We start from the raw sequence: 15782 nt of genomic DNA, 5'->3' as shown, positions 1-15782 counted from the left end.
TCATTTTATGAGACCTGTTAGATTTTTTTGTTTTTTCCAGAGTGGATCATTGGTGCAAGTGCAAACTGGGGATCTTATGGAAAGTAATAGCTCTTGACTCCTCACTAGTGGGGAATACCTTCCTTTGATCAATAGCAGCACTTTTAACTCTTTAAAGATACCTAAGTGATCTAACTTGAAAATTAGTCATGGGGAAAACGTATCAAATTAGCATAGGTGTTAATTGGCTCATGGCCAGAAGGGTAGACATTGCAGAAGACTTCTTAAATGTCCATAAAATGCATTTCCTGGACTTCAACATAGATTGTGTCTACAGTGCAGACCTTACAGCTCCATGGCTGTACCACTGCAGCTGTGCCAATTTAAGGTCTCCTATATAGCCCCTATATACTGACAGGCGTGAGTCTCCTGCTGACATAGCACTGTCCACAACAGCACTTTTTTTCAGTGAAACCTAAGTTATGTTTAGTGGGGGTTACACCCATGACCAAAAAAAGTTTTACCAGTAAAAGTGCTAGTGTAGGCATAGCCTTGGGCAAAGGATTCCACAGCTATGTCAGCTATTACTTATTCTATTGGAGAATTTCAACAAGACTTTTCCTCTTTCTTTAACCAGGTGTTTTTGCACTCCTGCAAGCCTATGCCTTTTTGCAGTATTTGAGAGACAAACTAACAAAGCAAGAATTCCAGACCTTGTTCTTCTTGGGTGTGTCACTAGCTGCTGGTGTTGTTTTCCTGAGTGTCATCTATTTGACATATACAGGTAAGAGACCTAAGATAAGAACAGAGTGCATACTTCAAAGTGAAAATAAAAATGATGAATGCTTTTAACTTAGTGTGGATAGGAATAATTCTTGTCTTAGTAAAAACTAAACATACTGGCTGTCTACACTGGCAAAATTTTGCGCAAATACTTTTAACGCAAGAGTTTTTGCGTTAAAGTATTTGCGCAAGAGAGCGTCTACACTGGCATGTTCTTTTGTGCAAAAATATTCGTGCCAGTGTAGACGCTCTCTTGCTCAAGAAAGTTCCAATGGCCATTTTAGCCATCGGGTTTCTTGCGCAAGAAATTCATGTTGCCTGTTTACACTGGCCTCTTGCACAAGAACAGTTGCGCAAGAGGGCTTTTTCCTGAGCGGGAACATCATAGCTCTTGCGCAGGAAGCACTGATTTTACACATTAGAATGTCAGTGTTCTTGCGCAAGAACTCCCCGCCAGTGTACACAGGCAGCATGTTTTTGCGCAAAAGTGGCTGCTTTTGCGCAAAATCATGCCAATGTGTAGACAGCCTATGTGAGCTAGTTAATTGAGTCCGTCCACTGCACTTTTAGGCCTATCCTGTGAGACTTTTGTTCCATGTTTGGGCCTCCTGGACAGGATATTTTGTGATGTGACCAAATGTCTGATGTAAGCTAGGACAAGACCATCAAATTCACTTCTGACCTCAGTCATATTTGAACCTAAAATAGATAACTAAAGCCTAAAGAGAATATCAGTATAATGAAATTAATTGGTCAGTGGAAATCTGTTAAGCATACAGTCTAGACATGTCTCTTTGTTTTTGAAAAGTACTTACCTTGTCATTTCTATCACATGCCTCAAAGATGGCATGTAATGAGGCAAGCGCCTATGTTCTGTGAAGCCTACGTGTTTTGTACTTCATAGTGCACTGAAGATAGAAGTTCAGATATATGTAAGAAGTCAAAATCTAGAAACCAGTAGTTTTCTACAGTGAATTGCCCCTTGCCTTTTGTAAATTGTTGTGCATAATCTTAGTTAATGAAAAGGAACAGATAAAATAGGATTGGGGGGAGGGAGTGGAAGAGATATCATGTACTATACAGTTCAAATTGTGAAAAATCAGGATACACTTTGATAATATCTAGAAGTCAGAAGGGAATGGTAATGGTTCTCTTCTAAGCCCTGTCTACAAAATAAGCTCCACCCACAAGCAATGTGGCTCACAAGCTGTTGTACAGATCTTCAAAATATGGTCATGCAGACTTCTCTTAAACTTCTGTATGAGTTTAGAATATAGTTTAAAAATGCTATTGACTTTAGTGTTTAAAGTTGTGTAAGCATTTTTTTATTTTGCTGTTGAATTAAAGTTAACAAATATATATAGCTATATTGCTATAGCTATATTACTATAGTTATCAGATGTTTCTACAACTTGCTGGATTGTGATTTGACTTCAGATACTTGTAAGCTGCTCCCACCTACGTCAGTGAATTTTCAGGTTGATATACAATGACAAAATTTGACCTCTGATGTTTTAAAATTAAAAAAAAATTGTAGGGCAAACAAGAGTAGCTAACAGTTTGACAAGAGAGTGAGGGAGGAGTTTGAAGGAGGCTAGATACACTAAACACTCTTTAAGGTTGTTTAAACTAAAACCAAACCCTCCTGATTTTAAAACAATACCCCAATAAAACAATGTAGGGAGGAGGGACTTAGATGTATTAGGGACTGGGGAAACTTTGGGGTAAGAGGGAGCCTATACAGAAAGGATGGACTCCACCTAAACCAAAATGGAAATGGATCGTGGCACTTATTACATTTCCTAGAAAAGCGGAGAGGATGGAAGATGATACAGTATGGGTAGGATCTGATGAGAAACAGTCCAATGAGTCCCATTCAATCAGATCATGTACTGTAATAGCAGACAGCTAAATAGTGGCAAGTTTTTAAAGTGCTTATATACAAATACTAGAAGTCTAAATAATATGATGGATGAACTTCAGTGCTGTGTATTAAATGAGGATATTATAAAATAGGCATCACAGAATCTTGGAATGAGGATAATCAGTGAGGGACACAATAATACCAGGGTACAAAACATATCTGAAGGACAGAACAGGTGGTGTTGGTTGGGGAGTGGCACTATATATGAAATAAAGCATAGCATCAAATAAAGTAAAAATCTTAAATGAACCAAACTGTTCCATAGAATCTTTATGGGTAGTAATACAATGCTCTAATAATATTAATATAGCAGTAGGGATATATTACTAACCATCTGACTATGATGGTGATGGTGACAGTGAAATGCTAAGGGAGATTAGAGAGGCTATAAAAATTAAAAACCTCAATAATAATGGGGGATTTCAACTATCTCCATATTGCCTGGCTACATATCACATTGGCACAGGATGCAGAGAGAAAGTTTCTTGACACACTGAATGACTATTGCTTGGAACATCTGATTCTGGAACCCACAAGAGGAGAGGCAATTCTTGATTTAGTCCTAAGTGGAGTGCAGGATCTGGTCCAAGAGGTGTTGACAATAGCTGGACCACTTGGAAATAGTGACCATAATATAATTCAGTGTAATATCCCTGTGTCACGGGAGGGACCCACAGCAGCCCAACACTACATTTAATTTCAATTTCTGTTGAACTGCCTCATTTTTGTGTAGTTCCCCTTTCTGAAAGAGACAGTGCCATGTTGTGAAGGCCAGGTCTTTAACAGGGTTCAGAGAAGATCTGGAAGAAAATGGGTCCATCAATGACTGTTAGGATGGATAGGAATGGTGTCCCTAGTCTCTGTCTGAAACTGGGAATGGGCAAAGGGATGGATCATTTGATGAATTACCTGTTCTGTTCATTCCCTCTGGGGCACCTGGCATTGTCCACTTTTGGAAGACAGAATTTTGGGCTCAATGGACGGGTATGGCTGTTCTTAATAGTAGAAAGTAGAAGAGATGGGAATGATCTGCAGAGCCTACATTATTATTTTCAAAATATTCAAGAGTATTCGTATTTGAAGATTTGTTTCTAAATCTTATCTCTAAATTGCAGAGAGAAAAGGGGGTATCAATAGGAAGTTACAATATATGTCAGTGTTGTTGTAGTAGTGGTAGTAAAAATAGATCATCATATATCTATTAGTAGAAGGTAAAACACAAATATTGGAAAGATAGGGCAATCATGTATCTATTAAACAGAAGATGTGGTTAGGGGAGAATAAATTCATGTACACAAACTTGCCCTCATCGCTTCCTGTTCTAGAATAAGAGATTAAAATTGTATGGTCTAATGTTTAGTTGAAGTGTAGACTTGATGGAACTTTTTTCCTTCTCCATGCATACAACCATATAGATTAAAAATGACATTTTTCATACTTCAGTTTAATACTTATCTGTGGTGTTTTCATTAAATGAAATATGACAGAGGAAAGAAAATATAAAATCTTTTAAAATTCTTTCCACTTAGAGGTTGACTGTTTATCATTGCTTTCTTTTTGGGTAGAGAGCCATGTTCAGAAAGGTGCCCAAGTAGCTTTTGCCTTCACTGTTGCATGTAGATTCTGTTATGTTGGCATAGAAATCAAATGAAATTTTGATGACTTAGGATCTTGCATCAGATACTGAAAAAGGAAAGTATTTAGGTAATCTATTCTGTTCTTATTTTGATTTTCCTTCTCCAAAGGCTATAGACTGACTCTTTTGATTTTTTTTTTTTTTTTTGAAAATGTACCTTAACCACTGTTCTGTTTCTTGATGACTTGTTGAGCTGTGTACATGATGATGACTGTGAACTTGTACAGCAGGGGTGGGCAAGAGGCTGCCAGCGGGCCGGATTCGGCCCACTAAGCCACCAGATCTAGCCTACAGCCGCCTCACCAGAACCCTTAGGCAGAGAACAGCTCAGACTTTAAAAAGCCAGCTGTTCTCCATTTTGTACAGCTGGGGAGGGAGACTTCTCATGCTGTCCTCCACACCCCCAGCAAAATTTCTTAGCTCCCATTGGCCAGTCTCAGTTTCTGACCAATAGGAGCTGATAATTTTTGGCTGGGAGCAGGGGCAGTGTAGGAAGCCTGCTCCCTTCCTCCTTGTCCCCCTCTCTCTTCCCCTCATGCCCACAGCAGAGCCACTTGGAGCAGTAAGCAGCCTGCAGCAGATGGTCTGCATTAGGTTTCTACTGGTAAGCACCTCCTAGCCAAAGCCTGCCTCTGGCACCCCAGCCCCTCCCTTCCCCAACCCTCTGCCCCCCCTTCACATACCCAAACACTCTGCCCCCTCCTGCACCCAGACCTCCTCCCAAATCTGGCACCCAGTTCACTGCCCAGATCACAATTCCCTCCTACCCTAAATCACATCCCATAATCCTGCATCCCAGTCCCCTGCCCTAGGTCACAACTGTTTCCTTTACCCATACTCCCTCCCAGACCTCATTCTTCCTCTTGCACCCCAATCCCTTACCCCATCTTCCCTTCTGCACCCAACTTTCATCCCAGACCCCGGAATTCCTCAATTAATATCCTGGAAGAGTGCGGCCCTTGACCACTTTCCAAAATCTTGGAGTGCCCCCCTCCCCGGCAAAAATTATTGCCCACCCCTGTTGTACAGTATAGTGTAATTTCTGTAAGGCTGAAAATTCCTAGCTCCTTAGGAGCATTGATAGTTATCCATATAGACCGTATAGCATAGCAAGTCTATTTCACGCTGAAGTAATTCTATAGATTTTTATGGATTTTCATGAACATTTTTAAATGTGAAACTTTTTAAACATTCAGTGTAAAATATATGCTTGCAGACTTCTGAAGAAATAGCCACATCATTACAATTAAATATGTAAGTAGAGCAGTTTTTCTGTGACCTTTTTCAGGTTACATCGCTCCATGGAGTGGCAGGTTTTATTCACTGTGGGACACTGGGTAAGTAGAGATTGAGGACCTGTGCATTATTTATCCTGCTGTGTATGTTCTGTCTCTCTCCATCAATAAAAGCTCATATATACATTTTCTACAAAAGTGTTCGGTGAGAGCATTTACATAACCTGTCTTGATACTGTGACCAATATTGTTCCAATAATTGACATTTTGTTGAATATTTTCCTTATTGTCAGTTGAGAATAGGATGTTAAATAGAGATTTTTTTTTTGTAAATGTGGAACTGCTGAATTTTTTAGTGCTTACATGTTTACACACGGGAGTGGGTGGAGTGGCGGGAGTTTATGCTCACAGGGAGCTGGCTTTTAAACTGGCTCCCCGCAAGCACCAGCTCCCACTTGCTGCCCCGTCCCCTACTGCCTCTGATAGTGAGGGATGTGGCTCTGGGGAGCTGGTATGTGCAGAGAGCCAGCTCGAAAGTCGGCTTCCCATGTGCACAGTCTCCCAACTCCCACACACACCGTACACGCTGCTGCATCTGTATCAGAGGCTGCAAGGTTAGGGAGGTGTGTGTAGCTATTAGGATTAACCGATGAGCCCATGCCTATCGGTTAATTGTGTAAACAACTACACTAACATCCTTAGTAGATATGTGGATGGTAACATATGGTAGCTATCAGGATTACTTCTGTGGAACTCTTTGGGGGGAATCAATCCCAACTGAAGTTTATGACAGTTACTTGTAACAGATGGTGATATTAAAAATAGTCCATTAATGTTTGAGGATTTTTTTTTAAAAAAAGAGGATCTTATAAGTTACATCTATGCAGTATGTACAGATTTAGCACACTTTGCCCAAAATGTAAATCTTGTGGCTCTGGGGAGCTGGTATGTGCAGAGAGCCAGCTCGAAAGTCGGCTTCCCATGTGCACAGTCTCCCAACTCCCACACACACCGTACACGCTGCTGCATCTGTATCAGAGGCTGCAAGGTTAGGGAGGTGTGTGTAGCTATTAGGATTAACCGATGAGCCCATGCCTATCGGTTAATTGTGTAAACAACTACACTAACATCCTTAGTAGATATGTGGATGGTAACATATGGTAGCTATCAGGATTACTTCTGTGGAACTCTTTGGGGGGAATCAATCCCAACTGAAGTTTATGACAGTTACTTGTAACAGATGGTGATATTAAAAATAGTCCATTAATGTTTGAGGATTTTTTTTTAAAAAAAGAGGATCTTATAAGTTACATCTATGCAGTATGTACAGATTTAGCACACTTTGCCCAAAATGTAAATCTTAGTGACCGTTATCTCACACACGTCTGTTTTTGTTTATGCAAATGTCTGTCTGTGTGAATAATTCTGTTTGTGCACATGTGAGTATTTTAAATTATTTTTGAAAAAAAAATCCTTGAAAATGTTATATGGAATAATTGCAGTCCTTTAAAACAGTGGCAAATATGAGTAAAACTTATGAAAAAATACTTTATAAACAAATTACCCAGGGCTTTCAGAACATAAAGCAGTAGTAACTGAACTGTTTCACTCCAAGCAGTGTCAGAAATAAATCGGAGGGAACACAGCACTTCTGACTGATATAAATAACCGTGTGCTTAGCTCTGTGGTGTCAACCAGTTCTGAAGCAGTAGCCGCTAGAGTGGCTACTGCTATAGAGAGCTAGCTATGCTCAATTGGCCAAATAGCCACATGTGACTAGCGCAGTGTTTCTTAAACTTTAAGACGGAGAAACACCAAACAGTTATTATTTTTTTATGAGGAACACCAAGGAGGGAGGGAGGGAAGAAAAAAGGTGGGGAAAAGTTATTGAGAAAAAAAAATCACCTGCCCCTTTAAGTGTGGCCATTTTGAACTCTGTTGTTCTCCACGGCACAAGGGTGTGCTGTGGAACACAGTTTAAGAAACACTGGGCTAGCATGTTGGATACCATGGGCTTAGCTAAAACTATAGGGGCGGGTTTAGATTTAAGCAGTACAATTAGGGGACATCCCAAATTACCCACAAACTGAGATGGGATTACATAATTAGCAGCAGGTCACTGATGGCTGGTTGCTTTCCTGTCGGGGAGAATGGTATCCAGAAAATGTCTCAGGATTAGCACAGTTCTCTGAAGTTAAGTACAGTATTATCTAGTATTTTTATAACTAATTTTTAGAAAACAAATATCTTATAGTAGGGGGGGTGGGAAACATATTTTTCAATCGGGGCCCCAGAAAAATCACCCACAAATTAGAAGCAAAAAACCCCAAAACTTACTAACCTGAAGCATACTCCTTCCTCCCCTCCTCACCCCCCCCCCCCCCAAAAAAAACCCTCACTGATCTTGCTCCCAAAAATCTCTGGGCTTTCCCCAGCTAGGGGGAGGGGGATCAGGGAGGCACAATGCTTAATGTTTCCCCTAGCAGTGGGGCATACTGGCACTTATGCTCCAGCCCAGGAGAAGGGCACTGAGTCTTGGAGACTTGCAGAGGGGCTGGAGTACAAGGACCAGTTCACCCCACTGTGGGCCAGAATCCAAAGCCTTGCCATTAGATACAGGCAGTCCCCGACTTACGCGGATCCGACTTACGTCGGATCCGCACTTACGAACGGGGCTTTCTCGCCCCGGAGGTCGGGGCGAGAGCCCCGTTCATAAGCTGCTCCGGTGCCCCTGGTCTGCTGGAGACCGTCTCCAGCAGACCAGGGGCACCGGGCGGGTTCCCGGGCTTCTGAGGCTTTGCCAGAGCAAAGCCTCAGAGGCGCGGGACCCCCCCCGCGGCTGCGGCTTCAGTCCGGGAGCCTGTGGTCTGCTGGGGACCGTCCCCAGCAGACCACAGGCACCCAGACTGAAGCGGCAGCCGTGGCGGTTCCCCGCGCCTCTGAGGCTTTGCTCTGGCAAAGCCTCAGAGGCACGGCACCCCGCTGCGGCTCTGCTCCCCGTGTCCCTGGTCTGCTGGGGGGGGGGGGGCGCAGCTAGTGTGCTCCCCCCCCAGCAGACCAGGCTTTTGTTTTGGACTCTGGGGCAGAGCAGCTGGGGCGCTGCCGATTGGTCCTGCAGCGCCCGCTCTGGGCACTACTGGACCAACTCGGCAGCACCCCAGCTGCTCTGCCCCAGGTCCTGATTCAGCCGCTGCTGGTCAGTTTCAGCAGCGGCTGAATCAGGACGCCTGGGGCAGAGCAGATGGGGTGCTGCTGGGTTGGTCCAGTAGCACCAAGGAGCGGCGCTACTGGAGCAACCCAGCAGCACCCCAGCTGCTCTGCCCCAGGCGTCCCCAAGTCAGCTTCTGCTGAAACTGACCAGCCAGGAAGCCCCAGGCAGAGTTGCTCTGCCCCGGGCTTCCTGGAATCAGCTGCTGATCAGTTTCAGCAGCAGCTGACTTGGGGACGCCTGGGGTTCTTAAGTTGATTCTGTATGTAAGTCAGAACTGGCGGTCAGTTTCAGGAGTGTCTGAATCTGGACGCCAGTTCCGACTTACATACAGATTCAACTTAAGAACAACCTACAGTCCCTATCTTGTACGTAACCCGGGGACTGCCTGTAGATCCAAGTAAGCCGGGGGCCAGATACTATCCACAAGCCATAGGTTCCCCACCCTAGCTTATAGTGACTTCTGCTGGGTCATCATTTCTGCTAAAGTCAATCAACTACCTATCAATAACACATTTCTAAGAAGCTTCTATGTCAAACTTTCTGTCCACTTATTTTCTTTGTCTCATAATTTGTTGACTCTTCTCTCCTCCTCTCATTCTGATTAGCAGAAATGACAAGCTTGCAGCTAGTATTTGACTTTGCCTCCAAAAGCCCTCTTTGTCCCAATTAAGCCTTAACTATTGGTGTTTTAATTTACTAATTCATGATGGCTGTATGTATTCAATATGGCTTCAATTAGCATGATCAAATCATGGGGTAGCACACATTAGAAAATCACACAGAACACATTAACACAGTATTAAACATGACTTGTCTTTGTAGACAGATATCATGTCATCTGGTAATGTTTCACCCTAGAATGAAACAGTTCATACATTTTGACCTAATCTGTATGGAGTATTTAATATATGTAATTTCTAAGTGTAGATGAGGCCAGAGGTTCAGTGCCCAAATGGATATGGGGGCCCCAGCAACTGCATGATCTTGGTAGCTAACATAACTTAAGACACGGAGAAAATGGGAAGGAGGAGAGTTCATTGAACTCATCATCAAGAATTTGAGGGACATGTTGCAAGTAAATCAGTTAATCAGATGTATTAAAGAATTTCCAAAATTAAAAATGAATCTATTGAATTGAATTTAGCAGTTAGCCAGGGGACCGAACAAAACATTTTAATACCACAGAACTACTCCTTGATATTGTCTCTCTCTCCATAGGACCATATTATATGTTGAAAAGGGACCTAAAATTTCTGCTGAATAAAATTTTAATTTAAAAATGGTTAAATCTTTAAATTTGCTTTAAAAACTCTGATTTATGGAATTTTGGCAACTTCATCATTTCAAAATAATTTGAATTGAATTTTTTTTAAACAAGGTATGCGAAAATTCATATCCCGATCATTGCCTCTGTGTCTGAGCATCAGCCTACAACATGGGTTTCCTTCTTTTTTGATCTGCATATTCTCGTGTGTACTTTCCCAGCAGGGCTGTGGTTCTGCATCAAAAACATCAATGATGAAAGAGTCTTTGGTAAGAAAATATTCAAAAATTATTTTCTAGAATCTTGTCTTTGTTCAAGCTCTGTTTTGTTTGGTGTGCTTTGCGTACCATAATAAAGTTGATTATGCATTTTGTAGTAGAAAAAGGCTTCAACAACTGTGAAGGTTAAAGACCCAGCTATAAAGCTTGCTATCACCAAGTAGTGTTGAACACACTTTATAACAGTTTTACTTACTGCAGACCATAACATAATTTCCAAGAGGTAGGACTGAAATATTAAATTTCTTAATATGGTATATGTACCAGCCAAAACGGGGGCTTTCAGGACCAATTATAATGCTGCTCCAGTTTTGATCTAGCATGGAAGGGGGCCAGATTGCAAGTGTGAGGAGCCTCACTTTTAGCTAAAACACAAATCATATAATTCCTTAGTAAATATCAATATTTCCAAATTAAACTAGTGAAGTTATTGGACTATTTTACGTAAACGATAAATTGTTAAAATGTATGATGTAGTCCACATGGTTGAATTATCCTAGCAACAATATCTAAATGTTTATTGCTGTAACAGTTTCCCCACTCAGTGTACATGGACACTTTTTTCTTTTCTTGCTATTATAGAAATATAGAATGTTGCTAACTTTGTTCTGTTGGGGCAGAAGGAGGAATTTACATTGCAATACTGCTAGCAAACCCTAGTGGTCATAGGTATGTGCTTGGAATTGCAATGTAGACAACTCCCTGTAAATTTGCAAAATCTCATGGATTACACATGCCAATGGCTTACATTTACACCATTTTTTATATAATTCCTAACGAACAACCTTATTTTTCTCTTTCAGTAAAATATCCAATTTAAACCCATTCTACTACACTGTCATTTAGAGTGTATTTTTTGTGAGATACCATAAGATGTTAATGAATATCAGAATTGGGTTTTATAGTCACCAAAAGCTGAAAAGCTAGATATTTAATACCTGTTATGGAGTTTAAAAGGGTATATGTGGATGTAAGTAACAGTCTTTGTAAACTATTCGGTGAGTGCTTGGTAATTATTGTAAATAGATATCTGCTATAAACATATATTATATACCAATATGCTGTCAATCCCTTCAAGGGGATATTATCTTTATTTCTGAGGCTAATTTAATGCCATTATGATTATCATTATGATTTCTTCTAAGGATAGCCAAATGTTTATTTTGTAAATATCATTAATGGACTTTTGTCTCTACAGTTGCTCTGTATGCAATCAGTGCTGTTTACTTTGCTGGTGTGATGGTTCGTCTGATGTTGACTTTGACTCCAGTAGTCTGTATGCTGTCAGCAATTGCTTTCTCCAATGTGTTTGAGCACTATTTGGGTGATGATATGAAGAGGGAAAATCCACCAATAGAAGACAGCAGTGATGAGGATGACAAAAGAAATCCAGGCAACCTGTATGACAAGGTAAGCAGAAGAGATTCTGAGCCATTATTGATCTCTTTAAGCATTACAGGTTGGCCTTCATAACAAGGGGGCAGTATCATTTGAAATAGATAACTTCAACTTTGCAGCTTTGACAGGCTGCGTTTTTCCTCTTAAAGCAAGGATTGCTAGAATGTGATACGGTATGATGAAATGGATATGGCCCCTCATGGGACTGTTGATTCCTGGGTGAAAAATCCTGTACACATCTGAAGCATTATTACTTTAAACAAGATGCTTGACATGCTTTTGCTGGATTCTAGTCTTAAATGTTCAATTTCACATATTTTACTAGAAGATTTACCTGGTGTTGCTTGGGTCCTTAACTTGCTTTTCGTTTTTTGGAAAATAAAATGAAAATGTACATGCTTCATTTAAATCATTGCTTTGGGGTGGAGCTAGGAGTGAGGGGTTCATTATGCAGGATGATCCCTACCCTCTCATTGCAGCAGCTTGGGGCCAGGTGAGATGCATCTCTCCATGATCACTGCAGCTCCAGTGGGCACAGCCAGGGGAGGGGTGAATGTCCCCTGGCTGGGGCAGGTGCAGGTTTGTCTGCCCCCTTGCACTCCCCAGCCAAAGTGAGGAATGCAACAAACTGTGCGCTTTCCCTTGCTCCCCGATGAAGGGGAACAGATAGCAATGTTCCCTTACAAATTGGGAAATCAGTTGGTTTTGGATCAGGGATTGAATCTCCTTTACAGCAAAACTAAATTCTGTGGTATCATTACTCTCCCCCTGCCTGCCCAAGAAACTAAGTGCAGAATGGCTGAAGCTCAAACTTTATAAGACTAGAAATCTGCTTGTTGGTAGAGAAAAGCATTTAGAAGAATTAGATGAGTTGATTTTACAAGTGTTGATAGAATCATAGAATAATAGGACTGGAAGGGACCTCAAGAGGTCAAGTCCAGCCCCCCGCCCTCAAGGCAGGACCAAGCTCCGTCTACACCATCCCTGACAGATGTCTATCCAACCTGTTCTTAAATATCTCCAGAGAGGGAGATTCCTCTCTGATGGTATATGCCTACCTAATACCAGGATAATTTGTAAACTGAGTGTCCTGACAGATCCATCACTACTCCAGTGGCACAGTGATGGCCATAATATGATGTCTTTAACTGTGTCTAACTACTAGGAGCTGTAATTGTTTTACATGGGCTTATTGATGGCCATACCTGTCTTCGTTGTCTCTGGGTAACATGCCCTAATTCGGACTACATTTGGAGCCTCAGCTATGAAGAAACGCACATCTGTTTCCGGGCTAGTACAAATTTGACATGAATTTAATTGTTTTGGCCAAAAATATTTTCAGGTCTTCGTTGCCATTTACCAAATGGCTGTAAGAGGAGAAGGTGTGACAGTGGTGACGCACCTGAAAATGTTCAGCCTATTGGTTAAAGTATTCACCTGGGATTTGGGATACTCAGTTCAAGTCTTTCCACTGACTTCAGTGGTCTTTGAAATCGGAGTTAGCTCAGATTTATTAGGATCTCTCATTCTTTCTTGTTGAAGCTGTTCCTCCATGGGTATACAAAACCATGGGAGGGAGGGCCTTGCATATGGGTCTTCCACATCTTAAGTGAGTGCCTAATCACCAAACTATAGAGTCATTTTCAGTGTCTTCCCCTGGCCCAGTGGCAATTCATTGCTATTCATAGTGACAATGCATAATTGTTTGATCAGAAAAATAGTGTGAGAATCACACCATAGTTGAGCACCCTTATCTAATCTCCCAGAACTATTTTCCTCATAGGAGTTACTTACAAATGAAGTTTGTCCTAAGTAACACAGGATATTTGGTTACCTTTCCTTTACCTTTTTTCCTTGCAGCAGATACATCACTTCTTTCCCTCATCCCACCCCCAAAAAAATCTACGCCATTTTTTTTTCCTTTTTTCACATCTATAAATCATAGCAGAGGAGTTCTTGTTTTTGAGGCACAATTCAGAAACCCATGCTATTCTCTGCAAGGATTGTAAAACAAACCAAAATACTGTGAAAAGGAATATCTGCCTACACTTAACAATGGCAAGTTTTGTTTTTGTAGCTCTTCTCAACTATACAGGGCCTATTTTCACACTCAGCTGTCCTCTTAGCAAACTTATGCATTCATCTGATGTGAGCATTTTATTCTGTTAGAGAAGATTTTCAATGAAGATTTTCAATGAAGAATCTTATTTTACATGGTGCTGTGGAAGTAAAAATTTCCCTGTACATATTCATGTTTAGAGAACAACTTCATTGATACTGTGAGTTAGCAATGATGTAGAGAGAGCTATCGGGTCCACTACCATGGCCAGAAAAAAATTATTTTATATTAAAGCTTCTATAACAGTTCATTTTTGTTTCAGGCAGGTAAAGTGAGGAAACACGTATCTGAACAGGAGAAAACGGAAGAAGGACTAGGTCCCAATATCAAGAGTATTGTTACTATGTTGATGCTGATGTTGTTGATGATGTTTGCTGTTCACTGCACGTGGGTGACTAGCAATGCATATTCCAGCCCTAGTGTTGTTCTGGCTTCATACAATCATGATGGGTAAGAAAGTACTGCATATTTTAAAGCAATTTTTAAAGGCCATTTTTTTTAAATAAGTAACTTTATGGGCTCTTGGGATTGGTATCTCCAACTTGTTTTGCCTTCTCTTTTAGATCCCCTCATTCTAACTCTGTAATCTCAGATGTGATCTAAATATCCAATTTCTAATCTTCCCTTCCCCCCCACCCTCCTAAAAAAAAGTGATAAACTGTTTTATGTATTTAGAGGTTAAAATAATCAAAATATTTAAATTTTACAAATTGTTTTAAAATTAAGATAGCTTGTGTTCGTGGATAATTAAAAGATGCATAAATTCATCCAAGTATAAATGCTGAACTTGAATATACCATTCAAAATATAATTGTCAGCTCTTCAGAAGTTTTGTTTTCTGACTAGTCAGCTGTCATCAAGTTATTAGTCTCTGAACGCTTGTCTTCACAAACTTACTTCAGAAGAATTGTATATGAAAGTGTAACAGTACACATGGTTAAACAATGAGCCTGGGTTCATCTGTTAACCTTCATGGTTACATGCAAGCTCTCAAGTATACACAAGAGAGCTGGCTTAAGAGTAGCCTGAGACACCTTAAAAGATGGCTCCTTGTGTGTAGTGGCTCCTGGGGAGCCTTCTGCCCCCCTTGTGCTGCTGCCTCTGTATCAGAGGTAGCAGTGCAGTGGGTGGAGAAGGGAAGCAGGAGCCAGTTTGTGCGGGGAGCTACCTGCCCCTCTGCATGTAACTGTGTAACTGCTGAAATTTTCAGCAGTTATACAGTTAAATGCATATTAACATCCTTAATGTATACGCAGATTGTTTTGAGCATAGATTTGGAATGACATACAATATCTCCAAAAAGCAGTAGCCACATAGTGCTGAAATTAATTCTGATGTTAGTTTGAATGTAGGCTAAATTAGTGCTTCTGTTTCAGCACTCGGAACATCCTGGATGATTTCAGAGAAGCATACTACTGGCTAAGACAAAATACAGATGAACATGCCCGAGTAATGTCTTGGTGGGACTATGGCTATCAGATAGCAGGAATGGCCAATCGGACTACTTTAGTTGATAACAATACATGGAACAATAGCCACATAGCCCTGGTAAGGAAGGTAGTTTTATATATTCAGAGGTAAAAAAACATCAAAATAGTTGACGGTTGTTCTAAAAACAATTTGTAAGTTATTTATGCATAGTGTTGCTTTAAGAGCATTGCTATAGAAATAGGGGATGAATGGAGCACAAAGGCTTGGTGTATGTTAGAACTTGAGTTTGTAAGATTGCTTTCCAAATTAAAGCTTTAGAATGTTTTTAATACAATATAAATTGCTTATGTCTCAGATTAGTAGAATGTTAAACCCTCTATTATAGGTGGTAGGGGGCATAGCACTGCCCATAGTTAAGGTTGCCTAACATTTCCCATTCTAAGACCTTATTTTCACTTTTAACTGTTTAGGCTCAGATTTTCCAGATCCAATGCCACGCATTATGATACAAACTTTAATTAAAC

At 40.8% G+C, this 15782-nt stretch overlaps 1 protein-coding gene across 1 annotated transcript in view; it reads left to right on the top strand.

Annotated features, from left to right (window-relative positions):
* Positions 1 to 15782, top strand: part of STT3B (STT3 oligosaccharyltransferase complex catalytic subunit B) — an 80559-nt gene that overhangs the window by 55416 nt on the left and 9361 nt on the right. The window contains exons 7-12 of the mRNA XM_075921974.2: positions 617 to 763; positions 5611 to 5659; positions 10147 to 10301; positions 11509 to 11720; positions 14090 to 14277; positions 15204 to 15375. Coding sequence (XP_075778089.1) covers positions 617 to 763; positions 5611 to 5659; positions 10147 to 10301; positions 11509 to 11720; positions 14090 to 14277; positions 15204 to 15375 — 923 coding nt within the window. The remainder of the gene's footprint in view (positions 1 to 616; positions 764 to 5610; positions 5660 to 10146; positions 10302 to 11508; positions 11721 to 14089; positions 14278 to 15203; positions 15376 to 15782) is intronic.

This window comes from Pelodiscus sinensis, chromosome 2, assembly GCF_052426305.1.
Source record: "Pelodiscus sinensis isolate ZL-2025 chromosome 2, ASM5242630v1, whole genome shotgun sequence".
NCBI lineage: Eukaryota > Metazoa > Chordata > Testudines > Trionychidae > Pelodiscus > Pelodiscus sinensis.
Note: the sequence above shows the minus strand (reverse complement) of the source record. Positions and strands in the feature narration are given on the sequence as shown.